The sequence below is a fragment of the Pteropus alecto genome, unplaced genomic scaffold, assembly GCF_000325575.1.
Source record: "Pteropus alecto unplaced genomic scaffold, ASM32557v1 scaffold8, whole genome shotgun sequence".
Lineage (NCBI taxonomy): Eukaryota > Metazoa > Chordata > Mammalia > Chiroptera > Pteropodidae > Pteropus > Pteropus alecto.
The window spans coordinates 23,631,500-23,649,998 of record NW_006494609.1 but is presented as its reverse complement, the minus strand read 5'-3'; the positions used below and the strand labels follow the sequence as shown (position 1 = coordinate 23,649,998).

Here is an 18,499-nt window from a genome sequence, read left to right as displayed (position 1 = left end):
TTAGTAGCAGAAAATAAAATGCTCTGATAATCACAATATTTCGGAGAACTTACTTTCAAATTTCATCGATTACTGCTCAAAAAATGTTTTTATGTCTCAATTCCTGCTTTAAAAGCTTCAAGATAGTTCTCGATGTCATATAAACCAAGCAAAGTTCTGGAAATACTTGAAAAACTCTCCGAAATGGTCACTTATCTCCACTTATGAGATTACCTCTAGCGTGCCTCGTTTGATTGGATTTAGCACCAGGAAACGTTTGAGGAGGTTTTCACAGTCTGTGGACATGTAGAAGGGGATCCTGTACTTCCCTCGTAATACTCTCTCTCTCAGTTCCTTTGGGGAGGAAGAAAGAAAGAAAATGAGAAAGTCAGCTGTGAGGTGAGAAAAGCAGCCCCGGAGGCCATACGGACCCAACATGAAAACACCAACGCTCATCCTTTTATAAACCCTTCTAGCTTTCTGAAGAACCTGGATACAACTGTTTCTTTTACCTTTAGGTTCTGTCCATCAAAGGGGAGTGACCCGCTGACTAGAGTGTAAAGAATGACGCCGAGGCTCCACACGTCCACTTCCGGCCCGTCATATTTCTTGCCCTGGAAGAGCTCTGGGGCTGCGTACGGGGGACTGCCACAAAATGTGTCCAGTTTACTGCCAACAGTAAATTCATTGCTAAAACCAAAGTCAGCTATTTTAATGTTCATATCAGCATCTAACAATAGATTTTCAGCCTAGAGGGAAAACATCAAGACAAAAATGAAATTTAACCAAAATATAATTATAACTGTGATAGAATTAGGCATTTCATAAAAGTTTTTTTGTAAGGATATAAAGTTAAATACATCCTAATGAATAAAATGAGAAAGCATTCTTTCCAGAAAAAGAAGGAGCTAAATCAGAATTTCTAATTTTTAACATTAACATCCAATAACAGACACAAAGTATAGATTAATTCTACCAATAATTTAAACAATAAATGCCCCACAATTAAAAAAACTTTTATATAGCTTTTTAAATTAAGAATAAGAAGGAGCTTTAAAAAAATGAATACTTGCTTTAGGTGGACAGACACATTTCCTAAAACTGCTAACTATAAAATGGCTGTTGCTGGGGAGGGAGACCCCTAAACCTCATTCCAGATACAGATCACAATCACATTTATTCACTTGAACACATATACACCATGTGGCAATTCCATACCAGGCGTTATGTCAGTGCCGGGACATATAATGAACAAGACTGACAGGGTCTTGCCCTCAGGAAGCTCATGGTTTAGAAGGCGAGAGGCTGAAAAATAGGCAGCTATACTCTGTGACCTAAGTGCTGTGACAGGACGGGTGGGAGCTGATGGACGGTTTCCAAGAGGGGGTGAAATCGAAAGCTGCGGGCTCAAGGTTCAGTCGCTAGCAGGGGGTATGCTGATGGGAGAGACTTCAGGCAGAACAGTCTGAAAACCCAGAAGGTGACAGAAGACCTTTTGCTCAAGATGTTGAAAGACTGTGCGAGAAAGACACAGAGAGAAAGATGGCTGGGGACGCAGCCACAGCAGAACCACAAAGGGTCAGCAGAGTGACTTGGAGTCGGAAAGCTGAGGTGTCCAACCGAGAGGCAATGGGAAGCCGCTGAAGGGTTGTTCAAGCAGGGGAATGGCCGTCTTGCTTGTGTTCGGAAAAGGCCATTCTGCTTGCGGTGTGGAAAACATGGGAGGGAGAGGCAACCTGGGAGGAGACAGGCGAGAAGCTGGTGTACGAGGCACTGGCGGTCTGAGCTAGGACAGTGAGTGACGCGGGCAGGAAAGAGCACGGTCCACAGGTAAGTACCAAAGGACCGGGGACCGAGTGGATGACAGAGCAGAGGAGAGCGAGGTGCCTGAGGGACATCAGTCGCCAGGATGAGAAATGAATGTTCAAGTTCAGGAAGGAACTCTGCTGACCCCAGGGTGCCCAAGGGGTGCTTAGGGGAAGGTGTCCTTTTGCCAGCGGGATGCGGGACCGAGAAGACGGCTCTGGCTGCAGGGACGGCTCTGGAGTGGCTGCGCAGAGGAACCAGCAGGTCGATGACCATTACGTTGAAGAGAGAGAGGAAGTGAGCGCCAAGTTAGACAGGATCCAGAAATCGAGATCGTGTTTAGAGAAACATGGCTGTGGAGGTGAAGAGGGGAAAAGGGCGAATGTGGAAGGGGAGGGGGTGGGGGTCTCTGGTAAAAGATGGCTCGGACTTGAGCACGCTTTTGTAAACGCTGCTGGTGAGACCCAGCGGAAAGTGAGTGGAGAGACGGGCGACGGGAGGCGCCAGTCAGCATGGCAGCCCCCGGAAGGGCACAGGACCCAGAGCAGATGCGGGGCCGGGGGCGCCCAGCTGTCCTGTAACGGGAGGAAAGCTCTGAGGGGTGAAGGTGGGCGCAGGTGCAGCTGTGCCGGCTCTGCCCTGGCATTTCTATCTTCTCTGTCAAACAGGAAACCTCCTGTGCCTAGAGAAAGGGCAGAGGTGGAGGGGAACAGGAGGGACCGCTGACCAGGTGAGAAGGTGCATTTCTGAGGCTCCCGTCTGTTTGCTGGCGTGATGAGTTTTCTCCAGAGACCAACTATGAACTGCTTTAACTGAAACGTAAAATACTTTTAATAAACCTCATTTTCCTTCATCTTTAATGCTCTTGACGAGAACTTGATTAAAAAGCTTCAACTGTCATAGGAGTTACCTCGGCTTATTTAGTAACACGGTCTAATCTACGCCTCACTTGTGCCGATGCCGGAGAACTGAGCGCACACTGAGCATGCGCCAGTTGAGGGCGCGGGGACTCACCTTGAGGTCTCTGTGAACGATCCGCTTCTGGTGGCAGTACTGGACCGCAGACACGATCTGGGAAGGAGAGAAGCAACGTTAACAGCCATCCCTGGGGCGGACGCAGAACTAAGATGAAAATCCATTACTGTTCACATCTGCTAAATGCTCAGTGAGCACTCACTCCAGTGTCTGTGGATCTTTAAATCTTTTCTTTTGCTTTGAACTTCTCGATTTGGAGAAGCTCAGGGGTGAGGGCAAAAAGAGATGGGTGGGGGTGTTCTTCCTGTTCTCTGCAGTTTAACTGGGAAGTCTCTTCTGGGGCCCTACCCTCGACACCCCAGTATTTGTGAGCGTGGTGCCAGGGCCTAACAAACCACCAGATCTGGAGGCCCCTGGCTGCCCCTGGGACCAGGATCGGATGACTCTGCTGCAAGCTCTCCACGCCCACGTGACCAACTCAGACCCAGACTGGCAGTTACAGACTGCCCGTGGCCAGGTGCTACTCCAGGTTGCTTCTTCTGCCAATTCCTTTCCTTCCCAGGCGGTCTGCTCCCTACAATGCTCGCTTCCTTTTAGCTGCTGTGAGTTCAAGGACAGCAACAGTTACTTCACCTCCCTGAGGATCAGCTTCCTCTTCCTGAAAATGGAAGCGTGAATGTTGTGCTGTGAATGCTGTGATGTGCGTGAACGACAAACTAGGGAAACTCCTGTGCTCCATCGGTAGGGTCGCGGCCACTCTCAGCAAGTGGTATGCTTTCACTCACCTTCTCGCTGGCCCTGTGACCAGCACTGCTAAACCACTGTTTTGCTGAATCTTCACACTTATTAGTAATTTTTTCAAGTCTCTTTAAATTTTAGGAAATGTAGAAAAGTTTACGCAGGTAACATCTGCTATTTTGGCCTATTTGCTTCTAGTCCTTTCTTTGGTATTATGCACGTGTATTTACATACATGATTATATATACACAAAACTAAGGTTATAATGAAAATACTGCCTATTTCTCCGAATCATCCACTTTTAATTGTAGGCCACACGCACTGACCTACACTAGACATAGAAACTCTGGGGCTGTGTCCCTTCTCGCTGTCTTTCTGTACTAACCTTGACTCTGTCTCTCTCACTGTCTTTGTCTCTCTTAGGCTCTCTCACTCTCTCCCCCTGAAAGGAGACCACTCTGTCTGTGGCGTGTTACCCCTTTCCTAATAAACCTTCTTTTTGTTTCTAACAAACAAACAAACAAAACTCTGGGGCTGTTTTATACATTTTTTGGTTCAGAATAAGCAGCAAAGAGAAGCATGGCTGGGGTTAGGGTGGGATGATGCCAACATCAGGGCTTCACTAAGCCATTTTATACTTTATAATAAAGTGAATATTCAGCAGATCGGACCTATTCATAATAACCCAAAGGAAGAAAAATTCCAATGTCAAAAGATGGGCTTGAGAGCATCTGCCACTTTGGAAATGCTGTTCCTATTCTGTCTGCATGAAAACTGGAAACATTAAATAGCTTTGTTTTCCCAAAACAAAGAGGTTTATTGCCTAAGACACTGGTAACTTTTATCTCTGCCCCCCTCCCCAAAATGGAGAATTTTCTCAGAGGTATTTTCAAATTCTGCTTTTGAATCAGAGTTGACAGTTTCCTATGCCTTCTCAAAGAGATCAAAGAATTCCTCTTCTACCTCCAAATAGCTCAAAGCTGATGTAATGGCACCGAAATCTGAAAACACTTAACTTTAAATTATTGCTTTTTTCGCGTTCTGCTTTTAAGACAGAAGCAGTTCCTCCTAACGAAGGCCAGGAAGCTGACGTTCCCAGGTTCGAATCTGAATGCAAGTCAGCCCATCCCCAGTCACACGGAAGGATGGAGGCAGCAACATGGCCACGCACCGGCACGGAGGTGAGGGAAGGAGACGGAGGCAGGACTCTGTTCTTTCTTCGAAAAGAATGAGAGCTCGGCCAAATGATGGAAATAGCGTGAGCAGTAACCAGGACAGGAATGGTGAAGGAAGCGGGAGGAGAAGCCATCTGCTGATGAATATGCAGAGAAGGGCCAATTTCTGACAGAAAGCAGACTGTGCACAGTGTACTCTGTACGTGGCACGCCTTCCGCTTTGTCGTAAATAGGAAAACTTTATTTAGGCCAAGTAAGGACAACTTATACTTTTGGAAAGCATAGCAATTAGGAACAGAGAAAAGCAGAGACACCGATACCACGCTTGGCCCTTCCGGGTCTAAATGAACTGTCCTAAGGACACACTGCGGCCAGGAGAAAGGGTTACGTCAACTGTGAGCGCTGTAAATCAGGTTGTTAAATGCAGAAGCACAAACGACCTCTCCTGGAACAGTTAAGGTTACTCAAATGAAGGCTTCAGAATTCCTGCAGGAAATTTAAAACAAAAATCTGAGTGATTGCCTTGAGATCTAGGTTAGTAAAGCCCAAGTCTCTCCGACAAGCGGGACCCCAGCAGCGTGGGTGGAGGTGGACAGAGAGAGGCCTTGCGGCTGTAAGCGCTGATGCCTCCTGGGGCAGGGCCCGGGCTCACGCCTGCTGGCTGGCACCGGGCTTCTCCCCAGCCGATAAAACACATTCACAGTAATGTCTGCCAGTCAGACAGGTTTACCTGAGCTGGAAGGAATTTAAGTTTTATGAGGCAAAAAAAAATCTTATTTTTTAGGTGGCCGATTTATAAAAATTAAGAGTACAGTTATGAAAAGGGTCAAAGAGACTTGTTTTGTAATAAAGAAAATTTGAGTTTCCTGCCATTATCACAGAATAAAACGATAACGGAACTGAAATGAACTTCAGAATTCACTGAGTAGCACTTCTTTTCATAGCTAGAAAAACTGAGGATCAGAAGTTAAATGAGAGCCAGAAGTTAGTTTCAAATTTGATATTTAACAGGTTTTAATTCAAAGTGCTATTAGTATTTTTAAAGTTTTAAATTAAATTTAAAAGTAGCAAAAGTTAGGAAACTTGTAAATGAGTCCTTAATTATTAACACTAAACAAATCAAGAAAGGCAAATGTTAAGAGAAATCTTGAAAATCAGCTAGAACTGCCTTTCCAATACCGTGAAACCTTTAAAGATTCCCATCCATAACTCTACCTTGACAGCCTTACAAGTGAATAAAAGAAAAATTTTAAAGTTTTGAGACAAATGAAGAGCTTGTAACTATGGGAGAACAGAGTTAATCTGAAAGTAATCAAGTACCCGCTCCTTCCTGTCATCAAAATCAGGGGTGGGCAAACGGTGGCACGCAGGTAAAAGCCGGCCCACCGCTTGCTTTTGTAAAGTTTTACTGGAACACAATAGTGTGAGCACATTCATTTCCATACCGTCCACAGCTGCTTCTATGCTACAACGGCAGAGCTCGACAGTTGCAACATGGATTACACAGCCCACAAACCCTAAAATATTTACTATCTGGCACTTTACAGAAATGGTTTGCTGATTCCTAGTCTAACTAATAGCAAACATAATGAGTTTGGGAGTCATAGGACCTGGGATTGAATCGATGGCAGGTCTGCTACTTACCGGGCATCACATTTCGGGCAAATTATTTAACCTGCCAGTGTTTCGGTTTCCTTATTTTTAGCAAATGGGCATAACGCTCCTTAACTCACAAGGCTGTTGCAAGATTTACATTAATGTAGGCAAAGTACTTATCCCAATGTCTGGCAGATAATGATCAATCAATAAATAGTCATTATTATTAAGTTCTGTTTGGTTTTGGTTTATGTAAGACAAAACCAGTCATGAATTTTGGGATTGTGACTCTCTTGCTAAAAACTCAGAAATGGTTTTAATTAGTGCAATGACAGGTGTTAAGAAAAATCTCTAGTTTAAGGCTCACTGTCAAGAACTAAGGGTCAGAGTGAGACTAAAACCCAATTACATAGTTAGAAACAGAACCCATAGCTGCCTCTAGCACAGTGCCTTAGGCATGAAAGGGACTCAATAAATTTTTGTTGAACTGAATGGCCAACCCCTGCCTCAACCAAGGGGCCTTACAACCATTTACAGAGGCAAACACTTGTTTGCTTCAGGGTTTAAGCAAGATAACTTTATTAAGTTAATAAACTAAAGGTTTGTTAACTCATACCTGTCTAAATTTAGCTCTTGCTTCTTTTTCCTTCATTCTTCCATGTGCAACCAAATAGTCAAATACTTCACCTACAATTGAGAGAAATAAAAGTAAGCAGAAGTCCTACTTCTGAGCATTAAGTTTCCACAAATTGACAATGTTTCCCCTTTAGCAATGCTCTAATTTTTCCTTTTAAATATAAGTATGAAGATAAACAGAAATATGTGAAATTTAAATTAAGCCAGTCTTAAGTTTAACTATGGGCAAAGTTCATCGACAAAAATCTCTTAGCTAGAGAAAAGCTTTGAAATTAAATTCTCATGTTTAAATTATACAAGTTTTAAAGATTATGTCTTTAATATGCTTTAATAAAAACCTGGTAATTAAAACTGAAAGTTAAAATGGATAAGCTACTTGTGTTACAAGAGGATGTCCTCACTGTAGGATGACAAAAAAAACGCATCTCCTGAACAAATTCATTCATTCAACAAATATTTACTGAGTGCCTGCTGACTGCCAGGCCCTGTCCCAGGCTCTCGGGAAACAGCAGTGAACAAAGGCAGGTCCCTTTCTGCATGGAGCTTACTGTCTAGCAGGGGGAGACAGATAACGAACAAACAAATGTACAGCATGTCATATGACAAGAAGTACTGTGGCGAAAGGCGGGGGAAAGACACGGGAAGTGCGTTTGTGTGTGCGAGCACTTTGCTGACTCCCATGAGCAAAGAGGAAGGGAGACCGAGCCAGGACAGCCGTGGCGGGGGTGAGGTCATGAAGAGGTCTGCGGGCGGGTAAGGACCGGGCACGGCTCTGCGTGGGAGGAGAGGCAGATGGTCCGAAGTGCCTGACTCTACAGGAGTCACTCTGGCTGTTAGAGAGAGAGATGAGGGTTGGGGAAGGGACCGGGAGGCTAGGTGGGAGTGGTACAATAACCAAGGCAACAGTGAGGGTGCCGGACCTCGGGTGGGAAATGACAGCGGTGCTGAGGTACGGGGATCCGGGACACAGTGTGAAGGTAAAGCCAATGGAACGTGCTGGTGGACATCTACGTGGTAGTTCACAAGGTGTTAATTTCTCAGGAAAAAAGGGTGACGCTTCAGGGAATGCATCGGTATTGCCAATGGCTTATCGATTTGGAATAAAGAAACGAGGCCTCTAAAATCAACAGAAACAGTACTAATTTAGTCAATTCGGTATAACGTGTTCGGGAAAGAATCACGTCTACTTCGTAAAAATAAAGGATACTACCACCAGCTTAGTGACGATATTCAACTAAAATATTTTGATACTTTCAAAAACCTGTTTCAGAACATATGTTAAATATTTTTGAGGAAAAAGCCAATCTGAACTGTATATTAATTTCTCTGACTTTTAGATTTTCAGCCCTAACTCTGAATAAATTTTTATATAATGAATGGGCATAAATATATTTCAAGTTATCACTCAACTGCATAATGCACTTTTAAAAGGCATTGCGTGTTGGTAATTTGCACTACACAATTCGTTTAACGATGATGAATTATGAAAGATGTCAGCTCAGTAAAATGTCAGCCATTTCTAAGCGAACGACCCTTCTGACCCTTCTATTTGCAGAATAGTATACAATGTCAAAACAAGTGGTTGAAAAGTGGAAACTAAAGATGTGTGCATATCACGTAGAAAATAGTTTTGACTTTAAAAAAAATAATAATGGATAAAACCCACTAGTTGTAGAGTAACACAAATAAAGTCCAAGTCTGTCAATATAATTTTAAAATATTTTTATGAATTCAAAATAATATAAACCTCTTAAGAGATTTTGGAACCATCAAGTCACACTCACAACTACTAAGTTATAAATCAGGAATTTATCCAGATTTTTTTTCCTTATTAAAAATGCATTAGCACTCAGATTAAGTAGCTGAACTGAAACACTAAAGGCTATTTATTAAAAAGAGAATAAAAGAGCAAACGGTGGCTCTGTACACCCAGGTCAGGGACCGTGTCATTGATGGAAGGACACTGGACAGGACAGTTCAAAAGGCCCTTGGTTCTAGTTTAGGTTCTGCCACTAGAGATGCAACTGTTGGCAAAGGACACTCCTCAGGGCTTTAGCTTCATCTGTAAAAATTAGGTAGTTGTCCCGGCTGATTTCTAAGATTCCAATTCTAAAATTCTATGATTCCACCAAACTGAAAAGCATCAGGCTGGGGAGGAATAGGTAGTCAATCCAGTGAAATGTTTGTTGTTCAAAATGGCAAACATACCCACAATAAAAGTGATGCCTTGGAGACCGACAGTGCTTTCCTAAACCGCCATCAACGGAGTAACGCGGCTACCACGCCCCTGGAAGGAGGGCCGTGTTGGCATGTCCTCTGAGAACTGAGACGTGAGACTTATCGGGTCTCAATGCCAACGAGGGGCACGGGCTGGAATGCCCCCACCTCTCTCTTTCCCAAAGCTCATCCTCTTTCTACTAAAACTGGATGTGTCTCAGCTGTTTTTGTCTTGCCCCTATGTAAGAGCAATCTCCATGACCCTGGTACCTAAAATACATGGGAACAGAAAGTCATGACCAACTAACAAAATCAGGAGTGGCTACACGGTGTTAGAAGGCTGGGGACCCAGGTCGGGCAGAGTGACCACAGGCAGACTTCCTGGCCTCTATTTTCCCAGAGGGAAAAGCCTATCACTCACTGCCCGGTCACATGATGTGGTCATTGTGAAGCTCAAAGGAGGTCAGCTAAGAGAAAGCACGGTGCACTGCAGAGGCTACACAATGAAAAAGTTATGAACGTCACTCTCCGTGAGAGGAACAGAAAGCATTAGAATTCCATACAGATTTTTGGTTCTGCAATTAACTTTCGGCTCTTCCTACTACTCTCCAATTGTGGAAATCCCAACCAAATTCTCAAACCACAATTTAAAACAGAAATCGCACAACCAATAATGAATTAGGAGTATGGAAAAGTAGTGTCAGAGGTGTGCCTACTACAACTTATTTTGCTGACAACAGGCTTACGACCTTTTACTTAGCGGTTACCTCATTAGGATGAGGCTGTGATTCAACTTTTTGTCTTCAGCTTCTGCAACCTGGATTAAAGTGCTAATGATAAAGAAAATGCTACTATAACAAAAACAATTTTAGCTATACTGTAGAGTTAAACGGAATGTCTCGAGTAGTTTATAATTTCATACATTCAGCTCAATTCCTATTTGCTGAGAATCTGCTATGTTCCAGGCACTGTGCTAGAGGCAGAGAAGAGGAAAAGATAAGCGGGAAAGCTTCTGACCTCTGCAGACGGTGAAACTCACGCGTGTTCCAAACACTACAAGCCAACCCCAAGCCTACCCCTAAAATAAAAATCTTTGTTAAAGACAACTGCTACATATATCCATTTCAGAAAAATGCCTACATTTAAAAAAGCTGGCAGGCAAATAACCACCAGTCCTTAATCTTTAGGGACAATCTAACCACGTGCACTGTGACCATCATTTCTGGCCTTGGGGAAGATGGCCACCAGCGACAGTAAATCTGGTAAGGAAAAACAATCCAACACATAGTACACATTTACTTCAAACAGGCTAATGCACTGATACGTTTAAAAATCCAAGTATTTGGAAGAAACAAAATGTGGTGTATACATATGTAATATATATGTATATATACACACGCATACACAATGGAATATTATTTAACCTTAAAAAGGAAGGATATCCTGTCACATGCTACAACATGGATGACCCTTGAGGACATTATGCTAAGTGAAACAGGCAGTCTCAAAATGGCAAATACTGAATGATTCCACTCATTAAAGGTACTAGAGTAGTCAAATTCAGAGAGAAAAAGCAGAATGGTGAATGGTGAGTGTCAGGGGCTGGAAAGGGGGGGAAAAAAGTTATTGTTTAATGGGGACAGAGTTTCAGTTTGGGAAAATGAAAACGTTCTGGAGATGGATGGCAGTAACGGATACACAACAATGTGAATGTATTTTTAATGCTACAGAACTATGCACCTGAAATGGTTAAAATGGTAAATTTTATGTTATGGGTATTGTACGGCAATAAAAAAATCCAAATACTTGGATATTATCAATAAAAAATGCTAACAGTGAAACACTTAACAGCAACTCCAGAGCTGGTACCAGTTGGCTTTTCTGATTTCCACTCGAGTGTGTTACGAGTCTGGATGTTAACGACGCCTTAAGCATTACCCATCTGGGCAGCGTGGCTGTGTCCTCTTCCAAAAGGGAAGGAGAGGGGAGAGCAACAAAGATGAATTTCTTACCTCCACTTGCATACTCCATGATTAGGTAGAGTGTTTTGTCAGTTTCAATGACTTCAAATAATTTCACTGGGGGAGGAGATAGGACATAGGAGAAAAAGAAACAAATGTTTTTATGCATATACATATAAACTGTAACTACAAAAAAACTTTTTTTCCTAGTAAAGATTTTAATGGCTGGCCCTCTAAATATTGCTTTCAGGAAATTTATCATACATTACAATAACCACAGAAAAGATTTATAAGATCATAGAATTCTAAAATAATAAAGACAATTTTGGGTGTTCAAATGATGTTACTCCACTACACACTCAGCAGTCAGGTGAAGTGCATCTATGCTCATTTCCTCTGTCACTGGCCTATATATTAGGTCAACAGTGGCTAGCAGCCTTCCTCTGCACCTCGGGAAAAGCGTTTTTATTTCTTAACCTGCAGGAAGTGCTCAGATCTCCTCTACTCCTACAAGTGCAAGTCCATTCACTTGTCATTCTGGCTTTAAGGATATATGTTAATTCCACTCTAGATTTTGTTGCTTGGGAAGCTTATCACAATTCTCTGAAAACAAGGTTCCTTTGTTACTATTCTGAAGCCAGAGATGACAAGAAGTAGAAGGGATTATATTACAATTAATTGAAAAGAACTTTTTAAATAATTATTGTCAGTGGGTCAGTGCGACTTTGCTCTATTAGTCCCTGTTACAGATCGAATATTTCTATCAGAAATATATACATTTTTAAATGAAATTGAGGTAAATTTCTAAAGCTATAAAATCACTATTTTGCATATCTACTTTATTTTGGTAATACATATTTTTAATTTACCAAAAAGGGGGTGGGGTGGGTGGGGAATGCTAGTCCCTTATATTTCGGGCCACTTTCTGATGCTTTAATGTAGAGTATTAGACCAAATAAAGTGCTTAACATAACATTTAATATGTTTGTTGAACTGATGAGTAAAACTATCATATTTTTAAGATGATATGTTCAGGCTATCAAGAAAAATCATTGAAAGAAATTTAAAACTTATATGTTGGTAAATCATCAAAATATAAATAAAATTCCAATGCAAATAATGGCTTTCCTGGGGAAACTATTTTAATCTCATAGAAATTTAAAGTTTTACACATTTAAATATATTATCAAAGATATGTCACTTAAGTAGAGAGAACTCTAATTAGGGTACAACTTAAGTAATTAAAAAAAAAATGTTTACGTTAGGTAGCTCTAGGCAGTAGTGATTACATGTTTTGGGGTGAAATTTTGGAATTTGAAATCCAGAGTTGGCTAGCTAAACCAAAAAAGTTGAAATGAAAAGAAAGTTTTATTCCCACTATTATATTCCATCGCTTTTTTTCCTCAAACATACCATATTTTATGGATTCTAAGGTGAACATTTTCTTACATTTTACCAATATCACTGGTAATGAGATGATGGCTTGGTGGCATTGTTTTTCTTAGTAGTTTGTAAACAATAACGCCTTTTACATAATGGTGGTTTAGAGTTGATGAAATAGGGTATAAGCTTTCTCTCTCCTGCGGTTCCATTTTATTCTACTCTTCTTGTGCCTGAAGAATTCTTGAAAGGATATCCTTAACATCAAATGTCACCCCCCCTCCACTTCCTGAAATGATTCTGACAGTAAACTGATACAACTGGCTGTCTTAAGAGTTATTTCACTCTTGAAATAATAGTTTTCAATTGCAGGAACCCTCGCTGTTTAAATAAAGCAAATATATTATTTTAAAAAGCTCTATTATGATATGCGGGATCAAAAGTTTTCACGGAGGTATCTAAGTAATAGGGTCGGGATTAGGTAATTTGCATACTTTCATCTTGGTCTCCCAATTATGAGGGCAGAGCCATGGCCCTTCCTCGGCTTTAAGCCCCCCTCATCACACCTAGCACAGAGCTGTGCTCAGAGAACACAAACAAATCTGTACTGTATAAAGCAGTTCATATTAAAAATTCCAGTAGATAACAAGTATCCTATATCTTTTAAAATATGATTCAATGTACAAATATTTTCTTAGAAACACAGCTACAGCAAAAGGTGTTATATATCTGAAAATCTTAACTCTGACCTAATATAATTCTTCTATTTATGAATTAAATACAACTATATTTCCTGTTAAAAAATCAGATTATAATCTGATTATAACCTGCATTCAAGCTTTAAATTCAAATGTTTAAACACTTAAGCTTTAAACCTGCCTTTAGTAATTTCAAACAGTGACTGCGAACAATCAACAACTTGTACATATGTATTTATTAAAAGTGTACCTGGGCTGGGAGGAGGGAAGGGTTCTCCTGTCACTCCTGGTATATGTTTAGCTTTGTGACATACTTTCAAGAATGCATTTAGACCCAAAAGTATTTAAGAAAGCAGAAAGTACCTATGTTTGGATGATTTAAAATCTTCATTATTCTTACTTCTCTGAAGAGCTAAAAAACAAACACAATGCCCCCCGAAACTGGTTATTACATATGATATTCCACTGTGGCAATATAAGTTTAAACTTTCTCTTAGATGACTGATACACTGGTAACGTTCAGTAGTCCACATCTAAGACCAACATGAAAGTCCAGGGGAAGTAGCTTTATACCCCGATACCAAGTGTTTTAGTTTTATCTTGTGAAAAGGCAGAGGTCTCAGAGAAGAATGTTACCACAATCTCAATTATATTTTGCTATCTTGAACACATAAAATTAGATTTAGGCAAGAATAGTATGTGATTAAACTTAGTCTGAGTATCTACTCAGGGGTTCTAATTCTGCAAATCAAAACTTATATAGTCCCAATGAACTACATCCCGAGTGTATGAGATTGGTAACTCCAAGGAATTCTGTGAGAAGACGCTGAACAAAACCACTGCAGGAAATCCTCAATGGAGGTGGGTCATGCAGCATGGAGGCTGTGAGAGACAGTCATCTTAACGGCCCCAACTAGACCTGCCTCACGTCTTGTACTGGCTGTGTGACCTGCTTTGGCCAAAGGGACACTATCAAATTTGAAGTGAGCGGAGGCTGGACAAAATGCTTGTGCTTCAGGGCGTGTTCTCTTGGAATAATGTCGCCATGATATGAAGTAGCCAGTCCAGCCTCTCTGAGGAAGAAAGACTGTATGTAGAGAGAGACCCGCTGACCTGAGTGCAGCCCCCGCCAACTCACCACCTGAATGCGGCCCCAGAGGCGAACCCAGCCAGGGGAAACCACAGGTAAAACTGCCCAGTCAAGCCCCGCAAAGCTGCCCAGCCACCACGCAGGCCAAGAAGAGACGCTACTCTGCCGTCACAGATGAATGCCATGAACTCAGAGGAGGTCTCGGCATTACGGCCTGGGCTACTGTGAGAAGACCTCAGAAAATGACGGAATTTTATCCAACCCTCTTGCAAAGAAAGGGAAACCAGAAAGAGAGGATGAGACCTTCCGAAGTCCTGCTGCCTTTCCCGGGGGAGCGTGGCCAGCACCCGGCCCCCCAGCACCGGGGCTCCGACACCCGCGGGAGGCGGGCGCTGGGAAGAGCTCGAGCACGAGGAGCAGCTGGCTCCGCGGAAGGAAGTGGTGAGGAGCCACGGGATCTCACTGTCCCTGTCCCTGTCCCTGTCCGTGCGCACCGCGTCTAGTCGGGAACGGAAGTGGCAGTCGGAACCGGGAGCACCGAGACGGACGCGGGCGGACGTACGTGACACCGATCTGAGCGCAGAGCTTAAATGCGGCCTCGGACCAACAGCCCTCCGTCCAGGGGACTGGACCCCGCTAAGGCAGGGGCACTTTCGTCACCTCATTCGTGCCTCCTGCTGCGCCGTGCCCACCACGACGTCGCACGCCGAGATGACGAGACAGCCGCCCGGACAAGCATTCAGGCCTGAGCCCTTTCGCAGCCTCTGTGTCAAGCGAATGTGGAAACCCTGCTTCCCAACCTGCCCCGGCGTCCAACATGAGTCTCCCGCGGTTTCTGTGACGCCGAGGTCAGAAGAGCCCCAAGCCAGCCACACACCAGCACAGCTGGGGCCCTGCCCTGGAATCCCCGCCCTGCGCCAAGGCAGCCTCTGCCCACCCTCCGACCTCAGCGCCAGCGCCTCGTCCACTCCCGGCGTCAGAACGCGAGCCCCCGCCGGCCCAGGCGGCTGCTCTGCCCTGAGCGCCTCGGCGACGCTGCCGCCCTCGATGGACGCCGCAGCGCTGCTATGCACGTCTTCCCCGGAGCGTCTTTCAAGCTGCGATGAGATGAGACACTTCTGTGGACCTGTTCACTGTCACCTCCTCATCCACGGGGAACACGTCTGGCCCCCCTCACAACTGCACACTTGAACCCAAGCACAGCACACAACAGGGACGCCCCCGTCTGACGAGCGCCTGCAGGAGCTGCGGCCTACCACAGGAGGCGGGAGCCGGCGCCCCAGCATCCGCACGTCCACACTGCTTTTCAATCCCGAGTAGCAGGATGGTCATAACAGAGCTGTCAGAGTTCTGCTGGCAGGAGAGCAGGTCATGTGAAAGCAATCATTTAAAAAGTCCCTAACCAGCAGTGCAGCGCCGAAACGAAGTAATCAGAACCAAGGAGCAGGACAAAGACTATCAGGGAGAGGGGGCGCACGTCTGTCTGGGTGCCATGCAGGTAACTGGACTCATGCAGGCCCTAAGAAAGGATGTCTACAGGTGAGAACGGGATGCGTGTGCTCTGTACATGTGAGCGAAGACGGAGGTGTGACCAAGTGGAACTATTTAAGGAAGACCGGTGACCCGGTGCGTTGCCAAGCATGGACTCCAGGCCTTCTGCACTGGAATCACCACGGTGCTGGGCCGCCCTGCGACAAGGTGTGAGGGGGGCCTGGAGAACGCCACTTTTCAACAAGCACGTCAGGTGTGACGGTCTTTAAATGTCCACAAAGTCCCAGACAATGCTCCCCTCAAAAGGTACACCTTACTCTCCGTCCCTTTAAACGCAGGGGGCACTTGGTGACTTGCTTCTCAGGGACGGAGTAAGGCAGAAGCACTGGTGGGGGCCCGGGAGACTGGCTGGCTCAGTGACAGGCACTGTGGCTCCCCATTGCTCTCATGGGTCTCTTGCTTGCATGTGGTGAGGGTATCGGCAGGTACTTCGGCCTCGTGCCCACAGCTGGGGAGGAGCTGCAATCTCTTGACAGCAGCCAGCTGAAAGGCCCTTCTGGAAGCCCCAACCAAACCCCCGGATGCCTGCAGCTGTGGCTCTCATCCCAAACCTCTAGAGAGAACCTGAGCGGAAACAACCAGCCAAGTCGCTCCCAAACACGTGATTCAGGAACTGTGAGATAATGCGAGGTTTTGTTTAAGCTGCTCAGTTTGGGAGTAATTTGTTAGAGAGCAGTAGATAACTGATACACGTCAGATAGCACCCGAAACTCTGAGAACTCCTGGGTCACAGCAGAGGTCACACCAGGGATGCGCTGTGGAAACACAGGAAAGGTGGAAGGATGAGAGGACGAGCTTACTTCTGCAGGCAGGAAGAGCAGCCAGAGTCCGAGGAGGATGGTGTCCGGATAGTACCAAAAGAACTCTACATATTTACCTCTATCAGAATTGTGCATCAGGGAAAAACGAGTTTATAAACTCTATACCAACTGAAGGGGGTAGGGAGGAAGCAAGAAGCTAACAGTTTTCAAGTGTCTACTGTATCTGAAGCACAAAGCTAGATGCTTCATTCATATCTTCCCAGTTCTGTCAGGTGACTCTGATCAACTCCAACGCATACGGAAGGAGGACTGAGAAAGTTAAGCAGCTTGTCCAAGGACCTCCAGCTAGGAGATGCCAAAGCCGGGACCCTAGTCTGAGTTGTCTCACTCCGAAGTCCACACACATTAGATTACAAGCTGCTGACCCAGAAAACTCCATAGCAACAGGTGGGCTGGCTTTTTAAAGAGCTGACAATTTGCACTTAAGTGATAAAAATGCCAGTGATTTCATATACTCACATCAACTATGAACCTGATGGCTTAAGACAGTTAAAATTTTGGATAGAAACAATCTATTGAAAAGGAAACATGGACTTTAAGAAAAGTCCCTGCTAGGATTTACAACATGGTTTTTAACATTTTGTTATTATAAAGAGACATTTAAATAAGAGAAATTTGCCTATTTCTATTACCTTAATTCAACTTATTTTTCTATATTCCCTATCAATCTTACGCAGTTACTAGCTGTAAAAAATAAAATGAAGTAACACAGAAATGTACAAAGTGAAAGAACTCTCTCCTCACTGAGAGACTGAAGGGAGACACACTTTCCCACCTTCCTGTCCTCTAGGGACTGGTACGCAGGAGGAGCACAAACACCTTTGGAGGAAAGATTCGGAATCCTGGTGATCGGAACACCAAGAACACCCAACTTCATGTACCAGGGAGTACAGAAATGTCCTAATAGCCAGGACTTGGCATGTACGGGACTTATCTTTGGGAAGACAATTCTACTAAGTAATATAAAAATAAAATGAACACATAAGAGGAAGCGTAGGGGTGCAGGGAGTTACAGACATAAAAGTATGATCTAAATCGCCGTGACGAGAGTCTTCAGACCTCCTTCTCCAAATATATAGGTATGAGTCAAAAGGAACAGGCCAGGACGTTGAGACCTTTGCTTTTCATGGTAGCTGAGTGACAGAATGAATGAATGGCAACTTATGTGTTAGAAATCATGGAAGGGAATATAATGTACCCTCTTCTTTAACAGGAAATAGCTGTACTGTAAATCCAAGATTAATGAATAAATATTAGCAATCTTGGATGCAGAGAAGGTGACAGAAATATGCAGGGGAAAGGGGAAAGAGACCGAGTTGAAGCTGACAACCATGTTTGTGAATACGGGCGTCACTCTGAGACAGAGAAGACTTGAGCTGAAAGGCAGGGCAGGCTGAGTTTGGTTTTGGACATCCCATGAGGGACAATTAAGTGAGGACAGTGAAAGCACAGCTTGTATTTAGATCTGAAGCTCAGGACAGAAATCTGGGCTAGAGATATATAAATTCTGGGCTAGAGATTACTGGCATAGAGATGGCATCCTTGGAAGAAAATGACACTGCCTAACAGTGCAGAAGGAAAAGGCAGAACCACGAAGGAACAAACATTCCCGAGAGAAGAGTCCACACTGGAGACTCGGAACAGGCAGAGAGAGAAGGGAACCGAGACACTGGAGTCTAATGCCCACCACGGACCTACACATGAGGCCAGAAATCTGTTCCCAGATCCTGGAGCATCTCTGGTGCTTCGTGAAGGAAAGAGGGAAGGGTGAGATGCCAGCTAATCAGCATCACTGCATGGGACACTGTCCCTCTGTCTCACTCATCCCAGCGCCCTGCTGAATGAGGAACATCTCAGAGTCTTTCTAACAAAACCA

General features: G+C 44.0%; 1 protein-coding gene across 1 annotated transcript in view; it reads right to left on the bottom strand.

Moving 5' to 3' along the window:
• Nucleotides 1-18,499, bottom strand: part of MARK3 (microtubule affinity regulating kinase 3) — a 66,345-nt gene that overhangs the window by 23,890 nt on the left and 23,956 nt on the right. Inside the window, exons 4-9 of the mRNA XM_025042128.1 lie at nt 13,525-13,573; nt 11,135-11,200; nt 6,886-6,956; nt 2,800-2,856; nt 492-728; nt 209-333 (exon numbers count right to left, since the gene is read on the bottom strand). Coding sequence (XP_024897896.1) covers nt 209-333; nt 492-728; nt 2,800-2,856; nt 6,886-6,956; nt 11,135-11,200; nt 13,525-13,573 — 605 coding nt within the window. The remainder of the gene's footprint in view (nt 1-208; nt 334-491; nt 729-2,799; nt 2,857-6,885; nt 6,957-11,134; nt 11,201-13,524; nt 13,574-18,499) is intronic.